The sequence below is a fragment of the Trichosurus vulpecula genome, chromosome 5, assembly GCF_011100635.1.
Source record: "Trichosurus vulpecula isolate mTriVul1 chromosome 5, mTriVul1.pri, whole genome shotgun sequence".
NCBI lineage: Eukaryota > Metazoa > Chordata > Mammalia > Diprotodontia > Phalangeridae > Trichosurus > Trichosurus vulpecula.
The window spans coordinates 146,365,601-146,391,644 of NC_050577.1; the positions used below are offsets into that span (position 1 = coordinate 146,365,601).

The 26,044-nt window shown below is 37.2% G+C and overlaps 1 protein-coding gene across 1 annotated transcript in view; it reads right to left on the minus strand.

Annotated features, from left to right (window-relative positions):
• The window catches only part of PRKAR2B (protein kinase cAMP-dependent type II regulatory subunit beta), a 170,058-nt gene that overhangs the window by 49,226 nt on the left and 94,788 nt on the right, over nucleotides 1–26,044 (minus strand). Inside the window, exons 3-4 of the mRNA XM_036758598.1 lie at nucleotides 12,604–12,656; nucleotides 6,195–6,278 (exon numbers count right to left, since the gene is read on the minus strand). Of these exons, the coding sequence (XP_036614493.1) occupies nucleotides 6,195–6,278; nucleotides 12,604–12,656 (137 nt within the window). The remainder of the gene's footprint in view (nucleotides 1–6,194; nucleotides 6,279–12,603; nucleotides 12,657–26,044) is intronic.

Below are 26,044 nucleotides of genomic sequence, written 5' to 3' on the forward strand. Positions count from 1 at the left end.
CTGGTTCCACAGTATTTGAATTGGTTTTTTTCCCCTTGTTGCTCATAATTATTTTCTCCTTAGTCTGAGGGTTTCAGAATTTAACTATAATATTCCTGTACGTTTTCATCCTAGGATCTCTCTCAGGTAGTGATTAGTGGATTTTTTTCTACTTCTACTTACCTTTCTTGTTTTAAAACTTCAGGGCACTTTTCTTTAATTATTTCTTGTATTGTAATATCAAGATTCCTTTTTGGGGTGTAGCTTTTAGGTAGTTTGATTATTCTCATGTTTTCTCTTCTTGATCTGTTCTCTAGATCAGTTGTTTTAAATTTTCTAATTATTTTTATTTTGTTTTATTATTTCTTAGTCTCTTATAACATCGTTGGCTCCCCCTTGCCCAATTTTAGTTTTCAAGGAGTTGTTTTCTTCCTTAAGATTCTGGATCTCCTTTTCCAATTGGTTGACTTTCTTTTTGTAATCTTCTTAGTTTTCTTGGATTGTTCTTAATTAAAATTTTTTTTCCTCAATCTCTCCTATTTGATTTTTAGAGTATTTTTTGAATTCTTCTAAGAATTCTTTTTGAGCAAATGACCATTTGATGTTACTCTTTAGAGTAGCAGAGGCTTTTTTCAGTATACTCCTCTGAAGATGAACCCTGGTCTTCTCTATTCCCATAGTAACTGTCCATGGTTGGGTTATTTCTCTTTTACTTGCTCATTTTTACTTTTTTTTTTAAATTTAGAAGCTTATTATTATAATAATCTCTAGTCTTGGGGTATGGGGGATGGTGCCTCAGGTCCTTCTTATTATTTTTTGAGCTCTGTCCTGGGCCCAACATCTTCACTCCTTTCCCCCCTCCATGCCACAACTAGGACACCACTCCTCCCCCCCCCCACACACACACATTATGCTGGAAATGCTCTTCCTCCCAGAGGAACCGCCATTGGTTATAACCCTTCAGTTCTCCCCTCTGGCCTTGAACTGAAACTAAGAATTCAGCTCTCCTATAAATGTCCAGAGCCAGCAGTGTTGCTGCCCCATTGCTTCTGCACTCACTGCAAGTGTGCTGGTTCGTTCTTGCCCAGGCCTGGCATCCCTCAGCAGCAGAAGTTCCTTTACCTTTACTCTTCTGCTACTTAGATATCTGACCCCTCACCCCACCCCCCCACCCCACTGCCTGTAAGGTGAAAATTCCCATGACAGGCTGAGGCTACCTGCCAACCCAGTGGCCCCCAGGGTTTGTTGTTTGATGTTTCAGAAATGATATCCTGGAGGTGTTTACACTTCACTCAGGCCACCTCCATCCTGGGGTCTTTCTTTGGATCTCCTTCAGTTATCCCTGGAGGACCACTGTTCAGGCACAACTCTTGTTTGTTTTTGCCTTTATATGTTCACCCTGAGGTGCTGTTTTGTCTTGCTTGTGGAGGAAATCCAGAGAGCTTGGAGTTTTCTGGCCCACTCTGCCATCTTCCCAGAATCCTCTCCCTGTTCTCCTTTCTACCCTATATGACATATGTCCCATATAACAGCCCTTCTGCCTCACATCACAACTCCTCTCTATCATCTCCCACTATTTCCTCTTTTCCTGAAGTGTCTGATGAAGAGGCAGCCTTTCTCTTCACCAGGTCCAATGGTAAGTGCATGTGTCTTTCATCCTACACTCTCCCATCTTTTCTCTCAGATCACCCCCTCTCTTTAATCTTCAGTACCTTCTCAAATTTTTGATTTTCTGCTGCTTACAAATACACATAAGTGTCCTCTACTTTCCACTGCTCCTGCTGGCTATTGTACTATATCTTGCCTTCCTTTTAGGGCTAAACTCTTTGAGAAGGCCATCTATAAATGGTGTTTCCTCTTCTTTTCTTCTCAGTCTCTTCTTTCCTCTCTGGAGTTCTGGATTCTGATCTCAATATTCAACTGAAACTGCTCTCTCTCTCCAAGGTTACCAATGGTCTTCTAAATGACTACCTCATGCTTTTTCCCCTCAGTCTTCAATATGCATAGTCTCTGCAGCATTTTACACCGTTGACTACCCTCCCCTACTAAATCCTCTGTCCTCTCTGAGTTTTCATGACGTTGTTTTCTCTTGATTCTCCTTGTTCCTGTCTTAGTTGCTCATTCATCATTCATGTCACTTCTGTTAACTGTGTGTATAAACTGAGACTCTGTCCTGGACCCTCTTTATGATCTTTCACTTGGTAACCTCATCAGCTCTCAGACATTCCATTATCATCTCTATGTCAATGATCCTTAGATCTCAATAGCCAGACATTTTCTCTCTCCTTAGCTCCAATTCAAGCATCAATAACTGTCTAACAGATATTTCCAATTGAATATCTCAAGCACCTCAAACTCAACATCACCCAAAACAAAACTCACTATCTAACTCCTCTTCTCCCTAAGTCCAACTCACTTCCAAGCTTCACTATTATTGTCAAGGTCCTATTTCCAGGTACTAGGTTCACAAGCCTAAGTATCATCCCTGATTCCTCAATTCATACTCACCTCACATACTGTTAAATTTGGTTGTCGCTGTCTTCACAATACCTCTAGTATACGTCCCCTTCCCTCTGTCTACTCAGCTACTACCCTCATTCAGCTACTACCCTTGGCACTTACTACAATTTTATCGTGCTTCATCCTCACAACAACTCTGGGAGGTAGGTGCTCACCGTTGAGGAAACTGAGGCAAATAGAGGTCCAGCGACTTGCCTAAGTTCATTCGGCTATTAAGTATCTGGAGCTGGATTTGAACTTGGGATCCTGACTCCAGGCCCAGCATTCTATCCACTGTACTACCTAGCTGCTGGAACTATTTCAACAGGTCTCCCTACGTCAATCTTCTCCTCACTCCAATCCACCCTCTACATGGCAGCCAAAGTGATTTTTCTGAGTCACAGGCCAATCAATCAATAAGCCATTTATTAACTGCTTCTTAGTGTGTCATGAACGCAATGTTCTAGGCTCTGAGGATTTAAATATAAATCATGAAACAATTCCTACTGTCAAAGGGCTTACTCACATTGTAACAAGGGAGACAATAAGTACATATATAAACATCTGCAGAACAGATCTAAAGAAAAGAAATACAAGGCAATACAAAATGGTAAGGGAGAGAAGGTACTAGCAATGGAAGGGCTCACGAAAGACTTCAAGCAGAATTTGGTGCTTGGGCTACATTTGCAAGGAAAACAGGGATTCTCTGGGGCAGAGGTGAGGAGGCAGTGAGTTCCAAGTATGGAGCCAATGTAAGAGAATGGAAAGTGCTATGTGTGAAAAACAGAGAAGGGTACTTTAGCTGGACCACAGAGAGTGGGAAGAGAGTAATGTATAATGAGGGTGTAAAGACAGATGGGGACCAAGTTTTGAAAAGCTCTTCTCAATAAGCACCAGAGGCTTTCTATTGCCTCTACAATCAAATAAAAACTCATTTGCTTGACATTTTAAAGGTCTTCATAAACTAGCCCCTTCCTGCCTTTCTTTTTAAAATTTCTTTTAAAAATTTTATTATTTTATGCTGAGCTTAAACACCAAAAAAAGAAATTTACATCTTAAAGAACACAAAAAGATTATATGTGAAACCCTGAATCTCTATTTCCTATGCATACTTCTCCAAAAAAGTATATAATAAATTCAGCATATTATTTAAAAAAAACTTCTCTACTTATCTGTAATTCCTTTTGAACACATTCCTACTTTTCTCACCTACTTATCAATTACTCCCCTGAATTCACTTTCATATCTATCCCTCCTGGACTACTTGCTATTCCTCACTCTCACCAGCCCACCTCCCAATCTCTATGACTTTGGCTATCCCCCACCCCCCACCATCACCTTATCTCCACCTGTCAGAATCCCCCATTACATCAAGACTCACCACATGCACTACCTTCTACCTGACTCCTTTTCTAATCTCCCCTAGTTGCTAGAGCACTTCTTCTCAAAATTATTCTGTATTTTCTCTTCCATCAGAATATAAGCTTCCTGAGGCCAGAGACTATCTCCCTCTAGTCTTTGTATCTGTAGCACTTAGCACACTGCTACTGGGCCTAGTCACTATGTTTACATTTCCCCCTCATGAATTCACAATGTCTACCAGTTTTGAACTGAAACCCAGCTCAGTCATCACCTCCATCATAAACAGGCTACAAAGTAGATCATAGAGAGAAAGCTGGATGGGACCTTATATGTTGTCTAGCACTACGATCCTCCCAGTCACGCAGGCTTGAAACACTGGTATTTTATTCAGCCTCTCAACTTGCACTTACTCCACAGAAGTCTTCTCCAACCCTTCTTAATTCTAGTGCTTTCCCTTTGTTAATTGTTTGCTATTTATTCTGTATATAGCTTTCTTTGCATATATTTGTTTGCATGTTGTCTTCCCCATTAGGTTGTCAGCTCCTTGAGGGCAGGGGCTGTCTTTTGCCTCTTTTTGTATTCCCAAGCACTTAGCACAGTGTCTGGCACATAGTAGGTACTTAATAAATGTTTATTGATTGATTGATACCCAGTCTATTTTAAAGTCATCATTTCTACCTTCACAATGTCTACCACATAATTGCCACTCAAAAAGCTGCCACCATGGTGTCCTCATCATCTCACCCCTGGACTGTTGCACTAGCCTTCTGGTTGATCTCTTACTCAAGTCTCTCTCTACTCCAATCCATCCTCCAATGAACTGTCAAAATCATTTTCCTACAGTGCAAGTCTCACCATGATGCCCATCGCCCCCCCTCCACCCCAATAATTTCCAGTGGCCCCTATTACCACCAGGATCAAATATAAAACCTTCTGTTAGGCATTTAAAGACCTTCACAACCTGGACCCTACCTAACTTTGCAGTCTTCTTATACTTTAACTCCCCTTTACAATCCAGTAACACTGACCTCCCTGTTATTCCTCAAACATAACCCTCCAGTTTCTGACTTGGTGCCTATTCACTGGCCTAGAATGTTCACCCTCCTGACTTCCTTGACCTCTTTCAAGAATCAGCTCAAATCCCAACAGGAGGCCTTTCCCAATCTTCCTGTCCTCCTTCCTCCCATATTAATATCTTTCTTCTGAGAACAACTTCCATTTATACGGTATCTTTCTTGTACGTACATATTGTCTTCTCCATTATTAAGGGAACTCCTTGTGGGCAGGACTGTGTTCCTGCATTTCTTTGTATCTCCAGCATTTAGCGCAGTAGTTAATAAATACATGTTGACTGATTATGCGCTTGAGACCAACATTATGAGAGGCTGAAAAGATTTTTTGGTTCTTCTATAATGTTTATTACCACGGCATGCAATCAACCGATGTTAAGAAAAACAAACAAAACCTCCCAGCAGTAGTACTAAAGATGAGAATATTAATTCACTACAATTCAATATTGAATGGTAGAACACACAGTTTTGTACTCCTTAATGCCTCTTTAATGCACTTATTGTAATCAATATTTAAGTACGGCTATCTGTATTTGTGTCCTATCTACTTACTAGTCTGTAGGCTCCTCAGAGACAAGGACTATATTTTCTCTAAATTTTGTGTTCCTCCCCCAGCAACTGAGACTGTGAATTACACAGTGGTACTTAGGAAATATCTTAGGAATAAATAAATTGTTAAGAACAAAGCAGATGGTAAAAGTAAGAAGAGAGGGAGCATTAAAACAAAGACAAACTAAAACTTGATCCGACATGGAGTGGTGTCTCTTCTGTTCACACAGTCATTCTGATCACTGGTCACAAGATGCTCAACATTCACAACCTTTCCTATTCATATTACAGGATACACAGGTTTGAAACAAACATCTGGATAAGAAATTCTAAGGACTTAATCATTTTCCACATTAAAAATGCATATTTACATCAATAAGTGGCAGTTCTTTCCTTCCCAAAACATATGTTTGCCACTGTTGTAGGCAAAATTTATGACTTAGGAAGTTGAAATAATCTAGGTCTGAGGAGACTTTCTCATACACTCATATGGATCTTATATTTGATAATTTTTTAGCACCTGATACATAAGGCCAAATAATTGGTACCTAATGCATAGGGCCAAAGACTGTTCAGAAAACCCTTTGTAATTAAACAACTGATCCTCATATTTATAGCCAAATACCCCATTATCTGCACAGATGGACATCTTTTTCAAAGAAGCAATCTATAATTACAACATAATCATTGTTACCAGCATTGACAAATCATGTTGATTATGAAGATTTCTCCTACCGGATCTAGGTTCTTAAAAAGAAGGATGTCTTTGCAAGCTTCCTGCAACCTATTTCTTTGATCATCTGTCTTCGGGTGTATAATCTAAAAAACAACAATGACATAAAAGACATAAAAGAGGATATTTTTCTGTTGACTTCTGAAAATAGAATTGTGTCATGAATATAGAAAATTTCAAATACTTAACAGACTATAAAGTTTGCATATCTAATTTAACTTTTCACTCTGTTCACTCTTAGAAAGCACTGTCAGGCTCAAATTCCCTATCAGAAAACCAACAATGCTGAGAGTGTTGCGCGGGAACAGGGGATTATAAGCATTTTAAGGGATATATTCAGATAAAAAACCAAAATGTTAAATAGAAGCTTTTGTTTCAGATGACTAACAAGTAAAAAGTAACATTAAGGTTATGTCTATATTGCTAAATAAAAGAACAGTCCAATTTACTTCTGGAAGACTTCATTCTCCAAACTGTTGGTTATTTTCCTCCCTTACATTGAGTTTGGTAAATTCATTAGATTTTAAATCTGCCTCCTTTCGTGATCTTGGTTAAGTAGAAAACCATGCAGGAGGAGATCTATTTTTGACAGCCATATTGTACTTCTAGAGAATATGCTGTTGTTTGTCCTCCAATGAGTTCACATTCTCAAGAATTTGTTTTTGACAATTTCTTCAATTAAAAACTGAGATAATTATTTTTCTTAGGAAGTGAACAAACTCCCTGGAGAAAATGACTAGGTGGGTGAACCCTAAAGATATAAATGGAGACCACTCCTTGAATAGGAGATGCCCAGGGCAGTAGCATTCTTACAATGAAATAGAAGATCTGGATACATCTTTCTCCCCACTTAGCCAACGGAACCCAGACCAATGAACAAGGATTCTTCAAACTCTCCTGGTGGAACTCAAGACTTGATCAACTACCTTAATTCCAAAATAATATAATAAAAAGCAGGGAACCATCTACCATTGAGATTTTTTTCCCTAGTTGACAGGTAGGCAAGGGAAGGCGGAGTTCCCGCCATGTCAACTAGTAACCCATACGTAAATCACAAGGTTCCAATGATTTGGACTGAAAGATCCCAATGATTTGGACTGAAAGATCCCAGTCTTCTCTTCATTTTGGTAAAGTATATAATTGCAGAATATGTTGGCAAATAAAACCCAGGGCAATCACATTTATATAACAGTTTTTTGAGCTATATAGAAACACTATCTTTTCTTACCCAACCATGAACCTACAGATTAAGAAAAAACTAAATGCTGTGAACAAAGGTGATGATGGGGTTTCTTTGACTTCATTCAACATGCTATATATTCTAAATGATCAAAAAACAGGCTACATAAAATTATATATTAATAAAGAATTCCTTAGTGATATAAATACAGACAAATTAATTAATCAAATTTATAGCTCTGCAAAGATCCTGACTCCTGAAAGATGAAATAAGTCCTTATATTATGGTTAACTGGTAAAATTGACCAATATTATAAGCAGTGATGACATTGAATGATCTAGGACATTTTTAGGATATAGATGTAGCTTTTAAACACTGCATTTGCATACCAATCAGTGCAAGTTTAATGTGATTCTATTTTTGAAAACATTTAAGTGTTTGTGACCTTTCCCCATCTTATTTGGAAAAATTAAACTGCCTTTCACCTAATATTTTTCTTCTCAGTCAAACTAGATACTAAACATTCAAGACTATATGTGTAAGCATATAATAAAAGGTAGTTCCAGTTACTTAGTGATTCATTGACTAAAACATAATATATAGTTTGGGAAGTAATAACTAAACCATGTAAACTAAAATTTACTTCTTTCTATTCCAAATTCAGTATGTTACTATAAATCTAACAAAAGTGCTCCTCACTTAAATAATTCTTCCTCTTCCTCCTCCTCCTCCTCACCAAAGCAGGTCAGTACCTTTCTGCAGAACACAGTCTTTAGAAGTTGTTTGGGGAATCTGAGGAACTTACCCAAGGTCACAGAGCCAGAACCTGTCAGAGGTAGACCTAGAACAAAGGTCTTCCTGACTGAGGCTAGTTCTCTACCCACCACTCTACATCGACTCTCACTTAAATTCATTGAACAGAGTTTGAATTAAAGGAATGTCCTTTTTTTTCTATAAAGAACATGAAATAAAAACTGATGGAACTTGAAGGTTATTTGTCATTATTTTCGCCTAAGATACTTCATGATCATTTCTGACCAGTGTTAAGTGCCTGGCTCCCAATACTTGTTTTGTTACATGACTAAACTCTAGCAGTCAGTTTATATATAAGAAAAGGATTTATCACTTTACCATAGGCTCACCAAATACCCATTTTATGTAGTAATAGCTCTTAAAGGGGCCATCGACCTTCAGTTAAATAAACAAAGTGGCTGATATAAGGTTAAAAGAAGCACAATTTATTTGCTGATCACCATCGGTTACTGAGTAGATTGTGTTGGTCTGACAATAGTTAATCTATTGCTAGAAAGCTACATACATCTCAACAGACAGAACCATTCTTATGCAGGTCAGCAGCTAAGATAAAACACTGTCAGTTCTACCCGTTTTTGCACAATTAAAATGCACCGAGGGTACCCTTAAATGGGAAAAGAAGTCATAACATGTGAGGTTGATAATTGAAATGATGAACCTTTAGAGAAAATAAACGCCATACTTTACATATGGTAGATTTATTCTGAGTACATTATTATCATTCATACATTATTGGAAACCTATTATATTTCTTTAAATGAAGTAATATCTTAATTATCTGTATCACTGGAAAATGAAAAATTCTAAATAACTCATTTTCCAGATAACTAGAGGTTATTTGACTTTTATTCTAAGGCTATTCTATTCAAAAACTAGAAATCTTCACAAAATGTATCAAATACTGCCCTGACTTCTAAAAACGAAAAAAAAATCAAACATTTCTTGATGACTCTGAAACATCAGTAATTGCACCGTAGATGAAGAAGAAATAGGACTGATGCTGGAATAGGTATATATCTTATCTCTTAGAGGGTGTTTTCTTTGAAAAACATTTTGATTTAATTTTATATTAGGGTTATTTTCCACATTTATGAGAAAATAGACATGAAGGACATACAACTACATAGACCTCCTGCGAAGTATGAGGTTGGGGCCTTTTTGAAAAATTAAATATTGAGGACCAAAGCAGCTTCTCTTAAATGGTTATTTTCTTCTCCAAGAAAATTTCTTCTTCATTGATTCTAGAAGTACTTTTGACTTAACACCAATTTTCAAAACATATCTAACTACATCACTGATGCAGTGGGCCATAGACACCTCCTTGTCAGCTTGTGTCAACTCACTTGCACTACTTATTGATAATTTATTAATATTTCACAAATTCCTGCTGGGGCATTTTGTATGATCTTACTTTGGAGCACACAAATATTTCATCATCACTGCATAATGATGATAATGACACCCTTACAAACATAACATCAGGTCCCAATTTTCTCCAACTCCCCTTTAATTAATGCTTTCACATTTAACGTAATTACAAGCACCTATCAACCTATAACATTTAATGCTAAAAAGTTAATATCTTATATTAATTTTCTTACGAATCTAATGTAATAACATACCAATTGCAGGCTTTCTGGCCTCTCAGCTATATGTATTTTTTTTTATCACTGATTCAGGGGCTATTTCTTTACTTTCAGGGTGGTGGCTTTGATGGGTGGTTTTCATTGGTGGGGGGAAAGGTTTAACTTCCAAATTCAGTGCTGCTGAAGATTTGTGAAGGTGCCAGATGTCTGACCTCTGAATAAGTTAACTTTATTATAGTTAGAGGCTAATTTTTCTATTAAATGCCTTTCTTATTTCATCATTCAAATTAATGGGAAATTGTTGTGACACACAGAAATTTGCTTGAAAGAAAACTTTACAAGCAGCAGGGATTCTGTTAACAAGAAATAATCACTGAAAATTGTGGCAGACGATCTCCTTTTTTGTACTTATCAGGAGGGCCCCATTCCTAATTTTCTCAGCTCTTCCATATTACATTTGTTATGAATTAGGTATGTTTAGCCTTTAAAAAACTTAACTATTAGAGGGATCACACTTTCAAATACAGATGTCATGTCAGAAGGGATCAGAAATACTTTGGGTTTAAAAGTAAAGGGAAAAAACCTCAATGTCTCTGAGAGGAAGCTATTGTTTAGATGAGTTTTCTGAAGATGTAATGAAATGAAGAAATACAATTTAATCTAAGTAATGTTATATTTAGAAAAAATGTTCAAATAAAGTATTTTATTCTTTCAAAATAGACACATTGCTTTTTCTTCATGCAATACTTTTTAACAGTACCAAAAAAATCATTACTTGTGATGCTACTAATTTGGAATTTGTAAGATTTACGAGTATTTGGGCTAAAATGTACTTATATTCCATCTATGAAAAAAAACCAGTTTTCTAAACAAATGTAGTTTATTTTGGCTAGATTATAAGAAGAATATTTGATTTACATAATAAGATGAAGTACTCTATCACCATCACTTGCATATAATTATGTTATAAAAATAAACCATCTATCAACTAAAACAGCTCCTATTAGGCTCTCTGAGAACAACACTGTTATCAGTCAATTGGAGTTCATGGAACACAGTCCATATGATGAAAAGAAATATTTTCTAAAAATTAGTTTTTTAGAGTTTCCACTAATTCAGAGTAGATTTTCCCCAATAATAGCTAACAGCTAGTCTGAATTAGCATGGTATTACAGTATGAGTCTATACATATGTGTCAGATGGCCCTTAAATGCAGCCTTTTTATTTTATACTAGATTAATAACCTAAAAGAATTAAGATGGGCCTAAATCTTTTAATTATACTTATCTAAAATCCAAATTAGATAGTAGCAGCAGGACATGGCAAATTTGTTATATTCTCAAGGATATAAACTTAGCAGCTTTGAGGCCCTGAATGATCAATAAATGGTCTTATATATTAAAGTTTCACTGTGTAGAATGTGATGAATAATTCTACCTTATCCTCAAAGCTTAATTAGTTAAGCATTTTAGAATATCTTCATATACGTATGTGTACATATGTGAATGCATGTTTACACACACACACACACACACACACACACACACACATACACTCAGAGACACCAAGACAATCCCAGTTTTCTATATATCTTATCTATCTATCTGTCTATCCATATATCCAATGCTGGGTAGGGTTTAAAAATGTAGAAATGGAAAACTGGGATTTTCTTGGTGCCTCTGAACAATTCAAGGCTATGGAAGTAAAAGATGTAATACCCCATAACCCAAGTGAAGTGTCACAAGTCTAGGAGGGTCACCCCTGAAGTGCTTTCATATATCATTCCTCCTTACATCAGCAATGTTTGTGATATATTTCCAGAATCTTATGGCTGCTAAGGGGCCAGTGTATAAATTCTTTGGCTTCTTAGGGTTATAATACATAAATTATTCCTATCTTTACCAACCACTCAATATTATTCATGATTTTGAAAATTCTTGCAATATAATCTTGTAAGAAATTAAAATGTTTCAATAGGAGTCCTTTTACAGAGTACACATGTAAAATGAACTGATATTTCCTTTATTTTCTAGCAATCTCTTTTCCTTTAATTTTAATGGAAAAAAAAATGAGAACAGAAATGCATCACGGCAAAACAAAAAAGAAAAAAAAATGCTTCATATCACTGCAGAAAGCTCATTCTTCCAAAAATGTAATGACTTCTAAGAAGTATCTTTCTTAGTTAATGCAAACTATTAGTCTCATAAGAAAAACTAGTATGCTACCAACAGGACACAGGACACTCATTTATTTGTGTATTTATTTATCTCATTACTAATTTTTCATTCATTTATTCACCTATTTATTTGTATATTTTAGTATTTTTTGTTTATATGTTTTGTTTACTTTTATAAGTATATTAATTGAAGCAGAGGGTTTTTCCCAAACATTTTCTTAGTTTGGAAATGCTCCTTCAGATCAGATTACAAGTAACAACTGATGAAAATAATAGCTAAAAAAATCAATTTTTCATGGGTTTTTGTTCTGCAGTAAACCCTAAATCAAGAAAATAAATCTACTGTGTACTCAGTAAATTTTACACAGAATATAAATGTATAAGTATATACATGTGGAAATATACATGTCATTTTGATGCTTCCAGAGCTGAATAACTTCAGCACCTCCAGTCTGCCAAAGCTTCCTGGAACTTCAACACTTAGCAGGATCTCAGGAAAGGAAATACATTTTAGTAAAATTACCAGATTAGCAAAGAAAGTTGCTGGGGCAAAAAGAGTCAGAACTATCCCACTATGCATTTTCTTCTACCTGTTTTTTACTTGAGGTGCTATTATTGGCTTCATATTTTATAAAAGGTTTAAGTAAATTACATACCCTGGATTCTGCATCATCTTCTTCTTCATCTGGATTATAAGCTTCTGCACATACTACAAACAGAAAAAAACAAACCAAACTACAATAAATAAACAGTATTAAAAATAACAATCCTTTAATAAAGACAAGTTGGAGTAAAGTACTACACCTCTTAAAACCAAAATGTTCTCCATGGTGAGGGTAATGAATTATGTTAAAAGTTGCATTAATAATCAAGTAAGAAAAGTTGTACATTAAGCCAGCATATTTGCAAATCGATTTTTTCCTATTGACTTAAATTAATTGAAGAAGTATGCTTGAAGAAGCCAGCACTGCTATTGGTCACACTCCTGTCAGTAGGTTGAGTTTGTAAATATCAGCTTGAGTTTGTAAATATCAGCTATATGTATTCTAAATCAAGGGCAGATACGTGGCAATGTGTAACTTTTGGTAGATCTTTTATAGATTCAAGAATCCTTTGAGGGGCAGGTGAAGTAATCACACATCAGTAGGTTCTTAGTATCCAAAGTTCAGATTTTCATGTAAGGTTGTTGTTGTTCAGTCATTTTAGTCACATCCGATTCTTTATGATCTCATTTGGGATTTTCTTGGCAAAGATACTGAAGTGGCTTGCCATTTTGTTCTCCAGATCATTTTACAGATGAGGAAACTGAGGCAAACAGGGTTAAGTGACTTGCCCAGGGTCCCACAGCTAGCGAGTGTCTGAGGATGGATTTGAACTCAGGTCTTCCTGACTCCAGGACCAACTTATTTCTTGCCCATGATAGAAACTTAAAAAATGTTTATTGAGTTGTGGAAAATGGGAGAGGTGCTATGGGACTAAAGAATGGCAAATATCATTGTGACTTCTCCAAAAAGACCACAAAGCTTGCTCAATATAAGCCAGAAAGTTCCTGGCAAAATTCTAGAACATGAATGTATTAGGTACAACTAAGAAGAAATATCTGCATATTTCATTTCTCATGATTATTGTGGCCCAGAAAGCATGGCTCTCTGGGAGCAAACAACACTTCTCATTGGGAGAAATTCCTTTAAGTATATTTCTCAAAAGGTGTGTCTGGATGCAGAGTGGAAGAGTAATCAGACAAGGCCTGATTACTGAGGATTCTTCTGAAAGTCCAAAAGCTTAAACAGTGAGATTTTTGGAGGGGGTATACATGTGTGCGTGTGTGCAGATGGGCGCTCTGGGAGAATGATAAAGCCACAGCAACCCTTGTGGGAGATTCCTAGCAGAATCCTCCCAGAGCTGAGTAACTTCAGCAGCTCCCACTCTGCTATACAGTCAATAGTCAAACATTTATTAAACGCCTACTATGTGCCAAGTACTGTGTTAAAATGGGTGGTGGGGGGAATGAAGGAGTACAAATAAGAAAAAAGATAGTCTCTGTAGTCGGGAAGCTTACAATCCAACAGGGGAAGACAATATACAAAAGAAGTTTAAAAAAAAGGGGAGGAGGGGACCACCAGAGGTGACCCGGTGAGGCAGTATGATATTTCCTGGAGTTGAAACCAAGAAAAGGGAAAAAGAATGGAAATGGGAAATTATGGAAACAGGTGATGGAACACGAAATTATCTGGAAAGTTCTCAGCCTTCTATAAAGGAAGGCTATAGGAGAAGTTTATTGTTCAATTCTCCAGACCTTCAATCAGAGGGGAGAGGTGGGAGGGGGGGAGGGAAGAAGGAGGGGGAAGACATGCAGAGAAGGTGTTAAGTATCGAAGCTGAATCAATCTCCATGACGACAATGAAATTTCAAGTGACCAACTCATCCTGAGGGTGAAAGTTTCACAGAGCTTTATGGGGCTGATAGCATCACATCCTCAATTTTTTTTTTTCCAAACGTTGAGCAGTATGATCTAGTTATGTTCTTTCTGAAATACTGGTGGTGGGAATGGGGTGGAGGTAGGGAGGTTAGGACTAGATTATAACATCCTTCAAGCCTGAAGAGGGCTTGAACTCCTCTGAGAACTAGGGAATAAGAATGGCTATCTTCCATAATTATTTCTACCTTGTTATTTTATGACTTAAATGCTATTGCCACTAGATTTTTAACTTGCATGGCTGGTAAATAGAGACTATTGCACTGGTATTATCTCAGTCTAGGATTTGCAGAACTGATTGCCCAAAATATTACATTTTGAACATGGTAAGAATACCAAGAAGCTATGGATATGGGGCTACTCTGCCTGTTTCTTTCTGACCACGTGTACTGGTTCATCCCTTGTAATGGTAATCAGGAAAGGACATTTTTGCTGTTCTCTTTTGGGATGCTATGGCTATCAACTGCCTTTAAGGAGTCTCGCCTTTGAATGGGGCAGGTAAAGTGGACCCCTTTTTGTTTGGGAGTGTTTCTCAGCACTAAGGTAATGGGGAGTCATTGATTAGAAACAATGTATATGATATGTTACTAGTGATTGAAGAGCTTTCCCACACCCTGGTGCTAGTGATTGAAGAACTAACTTTCCCACACCCTAAATGGTAGGCCCCCAGCCCTCAGGGTACTAAACAGCCTATATGTACTGGAAGGTTAGCATTTGACTTTTGGGGGCACACTCATTGAAAGGGTGTGGGTGACAAGACTATGGGCAAGCTGTTGAAACAGTTTCCCCGGCTTTGAAAACCCAGATGTTGGTGGTTCTCTTTTTGGTAACTATGTATGTGATTTGATCAGACAAGGTCTGTCTGTTGATTTGTTTGTAATTTCTGTTTGTATTTGCCCTGAAGTTCATGGGGCTGATCTTTTCCCCCTAAACTAAGTGAATGATATATGTATGTTCAATTAAAGTGAGACTATTAACCCCTTAAAGTTGTTTTCCTTAGAAAAGCAGATCAAAGGACCTGTGTTGGGAGCCTTGCTGTGAGTTGGTATTACTGGTCTTACACAGCCACAGTAGCTGCTAGCAACATTGTTGTTACAGCCCTAAAGTGCTTTAAAATGATAAAAAAAATTCTTATTGATCTTTGAGCACCATAACATTAGCAGATTATGGGGCTACATGAATTTGAAAAGGAAAAACAACTTCTGGCTAGCTTATTTGCTATGTAGCAAGTAGCACTTGCTCTCTCTCTCTCGGCATCCCATGAGGGGGGTTATGTGGTACCCTTCCCCCATCCTGAAAGAGATAGTAAACTGTGAGCACACTGCTGCTAAAACACATAATTGGGTAAAAGAGAGTCTCAGCCTGGGCCCCAAACTGCCTTTTTCTGCTTTGTGTTTCCTTCCCTGAACATAAGTGACCAAACATCAATCTCAAGATGAACACGTCCAGCCTTAGGAGTAACCTTGGAAGTTTAAGAGTTTGGAAGATCCAGAATACCTTAGTAAGAGCTGACTGGCAGGAGGAGTTCCTATATCAGAGAAGATGACAATCAACAGAGGGAGATCAACCTAGCTTACCAGAAGGCATGGACTTACAGGGAATTGTTAATGAAGAACTGAGGTAAATTGTAAAATGCCTATTCAGTGGTTTTCCAAACTCTATTATGTCTTGCTATCTTAACTATTAAACTCTTGGAAGATTATAACAATAATTATGCTGTTAACTGCTACTTCTTATGTTTTCTCCCAATGCCCACTTGTGAATCTTGTGTTTGTTAAGCATTCCATTTGTGAAGAGGAAATAAATAGCTGTCCTATAACGGATTCTACACCTTACATCGAGTACATTTCTACTTCCTTTCTGGAAAGCCTAGATATGGATTAAAGCTAAACTTTAAGTAATTGATTCCAGGGCACATTGGTAGAGGTATAAAGGGCTGAAGAATGTGAGAAACAGCCTAACTTTTCTCCTTAAAAGTTGTGATACTTAAGGACTAAACTTGGTTCATGTGTATGGGTCCAGAGTTAAGAGGAGCCCTTTGTAAAGAGAGAGAGGGCAAAGCACCCTACTGCCTTGTAGTTCAAGCACTTATGGTTTTCTGAGCCCTAAGCATTGTGGTAAAGAAGTCTGGGTGTGTGTGTGTGGGGGAAGTCCTTTTCATCCATACTCACAATCTCAACATAAAAGGAAGTTGTGAGGAGTAACAATCAACATGGTTTCATCAAAAATAAGTCATACCAAATTAATTTCCTTTTTTTTTAACCTGGGCCACTAGGTTGATGGACAAAAAGAAAGTTGTATATACTGTTTACCTAGATTTTAGAAAATAATTTGACAGTATCTCTTTGCTGTCCTTGTGGACCAAATAGTGAGATATATGCTAAGTGACAGAAGCGTTAAAAGTAGATTCAGAGCTGACTGAAAGCCTGATTGATTTATAAAGTAACCATTAATACATCCACATCAACATTAAAGAAGGTCTCTAGGGGAGATCTCCACAGGTTCATCTTGGCCTTATTCTGGAGATTGGACATCAAATCTTTAACTGCCTTTCCATAAGGCTAGGAGAGATAGCTAATTCTAATCTTTACTATTCTAGACATTTCAGTATCCTTCCTAAAATTTGGTAGCATTCCTTAAAACTCCAATATCCTTTCTAAAATCCACAAAGCTGGGAAAGACAGCTAATGTCCTGGATGACAGAAAGAGACTAGAACATAGAGCTAAGTATAAAGTCTCACAACTGAGTTCAAAAAATCACAGAGCAATTCTTCTGAAAGGAAAAATAAAATCTGGTAATTTTAGTGAGTTGTTCAATATGAGACAATAGCGTGATCCAATAGCCACAACAACTAATGTAGTCTAAGGCAGAATGAAAAAAAAGCAGTTTCCAGAACAAGGGAAATCATAGTCCCCTGTACTCTTCTCCTGTTCAGATTACATTCGGAAGACTGTTCTGTTTTGGATACCAGACTTCAGGAAGGATATTGGAACGTTTAGGGAAGGGTGACATGGGTTATAAAGATCATGCAACTGGAAACTGGAGGAGCTGGGGATATTTAGAATGACGAATAGAAGACAGAAGGCACACAGGATAGGTGTCTTCAGACTTCTGAAGGTCTGTCATGTGGGCAAGGGAGCAGACTTTCTTCTTGGCCCAGAGGGCAGCTCCAGGCGAAATGGTAGAGAGGCAGATTTCTCCTAAACATAAGGACAACTTTTCTTCCAATTTGAGTTATTTCAAAAACAGAATGAGGAGCCATAGCAGGTAGTTTTCCCTTCACTAGAGGTCTTTAAGTGAAAGTTGGGTGACCACTTGTTGAAGTTATGGAGAATTTTTTAAAAAAAAATTATTCATGTATGGTTAGTCTCTTACGTCTTTTCCAGCTCTGAAATTCTGTTATTCTATATGGATCTTCCTAAGGGATAGTGGTGTTTTTGATTAGTGAAGAGTCCAAAAGAACACCAATTCTTTACAATACTAACATCTTTAACACTGGCTAATTAGTTAAATACCTATCTCTTCAAGGGTGGTAGTCTATGCATGTCTCACTTCTTACCTAGCCTTAATCACTGAATAAGCTCTGCTTCATTCAAACAGACCTGTTAAAGACCTTAGTTTAAAAAGGCCAAGGTCTCCCACTGCATCCTGGGCCATCTCCAGACGTCCTGATCTATATCTGGCCACTGGACCCAGATGACTCCAGGGGAGAAAGTGAGGCTGGTGACTTTGCACAGCCCTCCTCCCTTGAATCCAATTCACTTGCATGCCATAGCATTACCTTCCTGATGCCACAATCCTCTTTGAGAAGCAAGGACAAACAACTACCACAACAAACAAGAGTATGCATGTTGTAATGCATGTGCAGTCTATCCCCACACAATATGATGCTGTTATAAGCAAATACATTTGGATATCAAAGTTTCCTCACATGTTCCCAACATCATTGCTGCCTATTAAAAACTATAGTGAATACTTTAAAACAGGGACAGTGTCGCACTCCTTAAGAGCAGGGATTATTTGTCGGTTTGCCTTTCTTTGTATCTCCCAGCACTTAGCAGAGTGTCTGGCACATAGCAGATATTTAATAAATGCTTCTTGGCATGACCAATAAGCGCTAAACCAGAATAAATCATGGTAATGTGTTGATCCCATAATCAAGCCTCAAAATTCCTTACTGAATAGCAAACCTACATTTCTTAAAATTACTGAACCAGAGCAATAAAAATATTATTAAAATTGGGCTAGTCTGAATTCAGTTTATATTAACAAATGCATAAAGTCTCAGATTTTCAGCAAGCTTAATTATAAAAAATCTTAAAGTATAATTTGCTAAAATAAAATATCAACAAAACTTAATAAGACAGAAGATCTCTGCATGCAAACAACAGTTTTAATATTCCTTTCTTTCATTAAACTAAAATCCCAAATTTCATAAGCATGTTTCATTCTTTTAAGAACTAAGTTTGTAAAAGAAACTTGTTTTGATACTGTTTCTAAAGAAAAAGTAGATATCTTGCAGTTTAAATGCTACAAAGTCACAGAAAAAAAATTACATACTATGATTCAAATAGCAACCTGTAGGAATTATTAGAAAAAAGTAAAATAAGTCCAACAATCTAATGTTTTCCTGCAACAAATAAAATTTCACAAAAATATTTTTTATTTTGGCCCTTTCGATTTCATTGGTATTAGGAGTTCCCTGGGAAGAACTTCCTTTATGAATGCAAATTAGCTCTGCAACCTGCTTGAATCTTAGAGCAAAACCATAAAAACTGGAGGATTTCTGTAAAATGAGGGTTGTTGTGAGGACAAATGTAATAATGTGGAGTGCTTTGCAAACCTTAAAGCACTAAATAAATGTTAGCTGCGATGGTAATAATCATTATCAGATTATACTAAGAACATGAAGAGTAACACTTGCTAAACACCACCAATGTGCCATACACTCTCCTAAACTAATTTTCTTAATGTATATTTATGCTGTACTAGATTACAATCTAAGTAAGATAACAGCAGGTGACACTCTTACTAGATAAACAAGCATTCACCTATTTCCACTTATTAGCTGAAGAGCCTACAAAAATTCAAGTGGACATTTAGCAATTAACAGGTCTACAGGGTTGCATAATCACTATTTCACTTTGCATTCACTGCAACCAAGTTAAGTGCACCTGAAATACGGTTGGAAATAATTTTAGATTTATTTTTAAGATTGCTATGTACTTTTACATGTTATGTTTCAATCTAAATTTTAATCACTCTAATCTAGGTGAAGTCTTTGGGTAATATTGGGTGGTACAAATGAAAGAAGTGAATTGTGTAAAAAGTCTTTTAAAAGAAAAATTTAAAAACCCACACCAATAAGTATTCCCCCACCCCCTTACACAAAATGCTTGAAATCATGGAAAGATTTAAGTTTCTTTAGAGTATAACTTTTTATGCTAATCATTCTTATTTATAGCATTACAAATACTACAATTTTTCACTACATGCTTTCGTGCCACACATCACTCTATCTGATCTAATACCTACCACTAAATAAAGTCATCTCTGGCCCACAGTCCCTAACACTATGTGCAGCTAACTCAGCCTGGGTGCAATATGGTTTAAAAGTTGGGGACAGAGGACAATCAGTTGCTAGAGGACTACTTTTCTGAAGATCATGTTTAGCTCTAAACTCTGATTCTTTTGCTACAGTAGATCTTCAGGAACATGCTAAATATGGTTGTGGCTTTCATTTCATTTGTAGTAGTAATAGAAATAAGACAACCTCTTTTTTGGGGGGGGGAATAAGGGTGAAGGTGGAATAGTCTTTAACTTTTAAACTCCTTTGACAAACTCCCTGACTGCTATTACCATCAACCCATCAAATCTCCCCTATCAAGTCCACTGAAGGGATTTCTATCTGGACACAAGAACTGTGGAAACTCAAGACTTCCCTCATGTAAACACTACCCTCCCAGACACTATTACCAAAGATTATCCCCTCCCCCATTCTAATCAACTCAGGGGATCACCATTTGGAAGACCACTAACAGATATTTTTAATTCAAAATTCTAAATAGAATTTGGAGGCCAATTTACTGTATAAGCTTCTTCTTACTTAGTACTTCCCCTAATCTATGACTAGCAAATTCCAATCTTTTGCACCACCCAGCCTTGTCCTATTTAGTCTGCACAAAGGCAAGTAGGCATTTGGAAATTAACAGATCCACGTGATCACCAAAAACTGCTTTGTCCTCGGGAATGCTATTCTATTGTTCCTGGAGTCTACTTCATTCTAGATCTCTTCCTATCTTACTCTTTCTATCTCCTGACATTCAGGTTTTCTCCTAAAGATATTTTATCCCTTTCCTTCACTGTTAGAGGCTCCTTTTTCATGCTCCTCTAACACACTGAGACAGGAAGAGGAATTGGTATATTCTTTACCATACTATCACTTTCAGTCTCTCCTGACCTCCCATTTGTGTATCTCACCCTGCCCATATTCTTGTTCCTGTCATCTACCAATCTCCAACCCTCCCTCCCATCTCCTTTTGTGGGGTCACATTTGAACTCAGGTCCTCCTGACTCATCCACTGTGCCATGCAGCTGCACCTTATTTGATATCTGACTTATAGTTTTCTCATTTCATTCCTTACCCTTATGCTTGGTGACTTTAGTGTTACTTGATGTCTCTTTGAACACCCTGGTTCCTCAATTCATCAGCCTCCTTAACTATCATGACCTTCATTTCCATTCTACCTCAATGAACCATAGGGGTGAGAAAGGATCTTACCTATTTATGCATCTTTCTATATATCTATCAATCTTAGCAGATATTTATCAGAAATTTCCTGAAAAGATTGTTTTCAAGTTAACTTTTGCCTTCTAATTTTATATGCTTTGCTTCTGTATAAAAATTTTCAATTTTATGTAATCATAATTGTTTGTTTTATGAATGAATAAAAGCATTTATTAAGTATTCACCATGTCCATAGTACTGTGACAAATGCCAGGAGTACAAACAGAAAAGTAAGCCAGTGCTGTTTTCAAGGAGCTCACATTCTAATGGGAGAGACAACACATATGGAAGGTTTCAAGCAGAATTCAGAAGGAAAGGTCCCATGGTCTTTAAAGTTCAGTGGCAAAGCAGATGGTAATGTCTCTTCCTTAATGTCAATTCTACTGATAAAATAATATCATTTCTGATGCTGAGCTAAAGGATTTTGCTATTCTCAAGGCTCTTGGGCTATCTCCATCATTTTATTTCCTGGGACCTTCTTTATCCCTTATTTGTTCAAAGATTCCTCCCCTGTTCCTAGTTATGAAAGGCATCTCCTTTCACTTCTCCTCAAATTTGTGTATATGACCTTTTGGTCTAGGAGTTCATATATCAATTTGTTGATTTAAGCCTAATTTCTCCCAGACTTTCTATTTTTCCTACGAATCTGTGTTGAATAATGAGTTCTTTGGTTCATTGAACACTATTTTACTATGTTCAATTGCTTCTGGATCCCATATACCTAATCTGCTCCACTGATTGGCTTTTCTATTTTTTAACAAGTACCAAAATAATTTTTATGATTAATGCTTTGTAATATAGTTTGAGATCTTGTACTGCTGAATCTAATCTTTCCCTCCCACTTTCCCCCATCATATCCCTTAGTATTATTGACGTTTTGTTCTTACAGATAAATTGTTATAATTTTATCTGGTTCCGTAAGTTTGAATGGCACAGAAATTAATCTATAAATTAATTTATGTAACACTGTCATTTTACAGTCCAACTATGAGCAATTAATCCCTCTCCAATCATGTTAAGTCTTCCTTTATTTTTATAAAGAGTGTTTTATTGTTGTGTTCATATAATCCCAATGTGTCTTGGTACATAGACTTACAGAGTGTTTTTCCATTTTATTTTCTTTTTATCCTGAACTTAAACATCAAAAAAAAAGCATTTCCATATACAAAGTATAAAGGAAGGTGTTACATAATAGAAGTCAAGGAATTTGTTTAAGTAGGAAAAACAAACAGATATTTGCTGAATCTCTATCATGAAGAGTTTGATTTTCTTTTAAAATGTAAAATGAATTAAAAATAAAACTTTTAAAGCGGTCTTGCTTGTCTGTGATCCCTTCTGGCTTCAATTCAGGTCTTTCCTCATGGGAGATTGGAGATCCTATCCCCAATCCCACTCTCCTTCTCATCCCCCCTCTCCCCTTTGAAAAAAGAAAGACAAAACTCTTATAATGGATGTCCACAGTTAAACAAAACAAATTCCCACACGACCATATCCAAAAATGAATGTTGCATTTCGAAGCATCTCTAGTCCTTCACATTTCTTCTACTCAAAAAGGTAGACAGTACTTCATCCTCAGTGCTCTGGGATTGTGGCTGGTCATTTCATTGATCAGAATTCTTATGTTAAGTCTTTACAAGATGTTGCTATTGTACAACTTATTCTCCTGGAACTGCTCACTCCATTCTGTGTCAGTTCATATGTCCCTCCAAGTTTTTTGAAAAACTTCTTTTTTTCATAATTTCTTGTGGCACAATAATATTGTATCATATTCATAAACCATAATTTGTTCAGCCATTCCCCAAATGATAGGCACTTGTTTCCAATTCTTTGCTACTTCAAAAAGAGCTGCTACAAATATTACTATGCATGTGTATACTTTTTCTCTTTCTTTGATGTCTTTGAGGTATAATAGTAGTATTGCTGGGTCAAAGGGCATACCACATAGTTTAGTGATTTTTGGGAATAGTTTTACATTGCTTTCCAGATAGCTTGATTAATTCACATATCCAACAGCAAAGCATTGGTGTGTTTGTTTTTCCTGTAGCCCCTCAAACATAGGTCATTTAACTTTTGCTAATTTGCAATTTAACAGGCCTTAGGCAGAACCTGAAGGTTGCTTTAATTTGCATTTCTGTTATTATTAAGGATTAGGGGCATTTTCCCCATAGGTTTGCTTGAAGTTTGGATTTCTTCCCTTGAAAAGTGTTTCTTCATATTCTCTATTTATCAGTTAAAGAATAGCTCTCATTCTTAGGAATTGGACTCAGAAAAACCTGCCATAAAGATTTTTCCCCCAGTTAACTGTTTTTCTTCTAATTTCAACCAACCCCAAGAGAACTTTATTTGCACTTTTTGATTGAGTTGGGACGTTGCTAATTAAAGCATGCCCATACCTGAGGGTGCTGAGAGGAAGCCTGCAATGGCAGCGTGCAGAGAAGGACATATCCTCAAGAAGGACTTTATTTGGACACCATGTATTTACTAAAGAAGATTGTAACTTGCTGTGACTTAGGGATGGTAAACAAGTATTTTGGAGAATGACACTGAATGATATGCTTTGTTATGCTGTGAATGTTATGCTTTAGTTCCCTGATTGGATCACAATGTATAATGCCTCTATTTGTTCTAGGATCCATGGCTATTTAGATTGGGTAAAGCCAAGGATCCTGGAAAGGGTAGAGATGTATTATAATTAGGGTGGGACTTTCTTTTTTACTGTTTTCTCTTTTAGAATGCTAAAATAGTCAAAGTGCCTTTGATTAAGTCTTGCTAGATGCTAAGCCCCAGGCCCACACCCTTTTGCTGATTAGGTGTGAAATTTTCAGGCCCTAAGAAAGGTATATAAACTCAGAGCTTAGCATTTTGTTTGGGGTTCTCAATCTCTGGAAGAGTGTTATGTGATTTGGCCAGAAGAGATGCTTGGTAATAGCCATCAGAGCCCCCCAGCTTTGAAAACCCAGATATTGGTGCTTCTCTTTTTGGTAACTATGTATGTGATGTCTTGATCACACAAAGCCTGTCTGTTGAATTGTGTTGTTTGCTCTGTTTATATTTTCTCAGTTTGCAATTTCTGTTTATATTTGCTCTGAAGTTCAGGGTGCTGACTTTTCCCCTTGAACTAAGTGAATGATACATGTATATTTGATTAAAGTGAGATTGTTAACCCCTTAAAGTTGCTTTCCTTAGAAAAGCAGATCAAAGAACCTATACTAGCAGCCCTCCTGTGTGCTGGTATTATCGGCCTTACACAGCCACAGTAGCTACAAGCAACATTGTTGTTACATTTGTACAAAAACTTTAAATTTTGTGTAATCAATATTATTCATTTTTTTCTTCTGTGATCTTTTCTGTTCCTTACTGAGTCCTGAACCCTTCTCTTATACAAAGATGTAAAGGGAAATTTCTTCCTTGTTCCTCTCACTTTTTATGATGTGACCTTTTATCTCTAAGTCTTATATCCATTTGGAGCTTATCTCCATACATGGTATGAGACATTGGCCTGTTAAACCTAATTTTTGCCCAAGTGCTTTTCAGTTTTGTCAGCAGTTTCTAGAGAATAGTATATCCTCATGCCAGTGCTGGGTTTGGGGGTTATGTCAAACAATATACTTTTGTGTTCATTTGCTTCTATATGTTAAATACCTAAACTATTTCACTGACTGACCTCAGTTAATCAATAACCATTTATTCAACACTTGCTATGTGCCAGGCAGTGCGTTAAGCATGTCTACAAAGTGTTATGAAAGCAAACAAGCTATCTGGGTAATATGCTTGTCTTCTGTCATGGATTAAGAATTTGTGGGTCAGGCAGAACCCACAAAACAGCAGAGGAAAGCAGGGTTCCAGCCCAGGACAGCCTGGATGGTCTCTGGGTGAGGTCTATCCCACACAGAGTTGGGAGCAGAGCGGAGCAGAGCAAAGCAGAGCCCAGCGTGAGCCACATGGACCAACCAGACCAGGAGCCGGGCAGAGTGGGCCCTAGTGCCCTGAATCAGTGAGCTGCAGCAGTTACCAGACTTCTCAACCCACAAACACTAAAGAAAACAGAGAAGGTTAGTGGGAAAAGATGTGGGAGTGGAAGGAGTTCGCACTTCAGCTACTGCCTTGGGGGCAGCGGAGGTGGGGCAGCTATAGAAGTACAGCTGCAGTTGCTTCCAGCCCCAGGCCCACCTGGTGGGAGGAATTAAGTGGTGGATCAGAGCAGGAGTGAAGAGCCTGCTGAAGATCTAAGTCCAGTCCGGGTTGGGGGTTCTTGGGGAAGGAGGAGTGCTGGTGTGGCAGAGCTGGTGCATCCCTCCAAGCATGGAACATAGTTCTCTTAACTCCATAAGCAGTCATACCCCTCCGAAAAACTCAAGGGTCAAGTCAGTTGGCTGGGAATATGGCCAGGCAGCGAAAACGCACCCAGATTCAGTCTCAGACTTTGCATTCTTTCTTTGGTGACAAAGAAGACCAAAACATACAGCCAGAAGAAGTCAACAAAGTCAAAGAGCCTACAACAAAAGCCTCCAAGAAAAACATGAACTGGTCTTAGGCCATGGAAGAGCTCAAAAAGGATTTGGAGAAGCAGGTTAGAGAAGTAGAGGAAAAATTGGGAAGAGAAATGAGAATGATGCGAGAAAACCATGAAAAACAAGTCAATGACTTGCTAAAGGAGACCCAAAAAAATACTGAAAAATACACTGAAGAAAACAACACCTTAAAAAATAGACTAACTCAAATGGTAAAAGAGCTCCAAAAAGCCAATGAGGAGAAGAACGCCTTGAAAGGCAGAATTAGACAAATGGAAAAGGAGGTCCAAAAGACCACTGAAGAAAATACTACCTTAAAAAC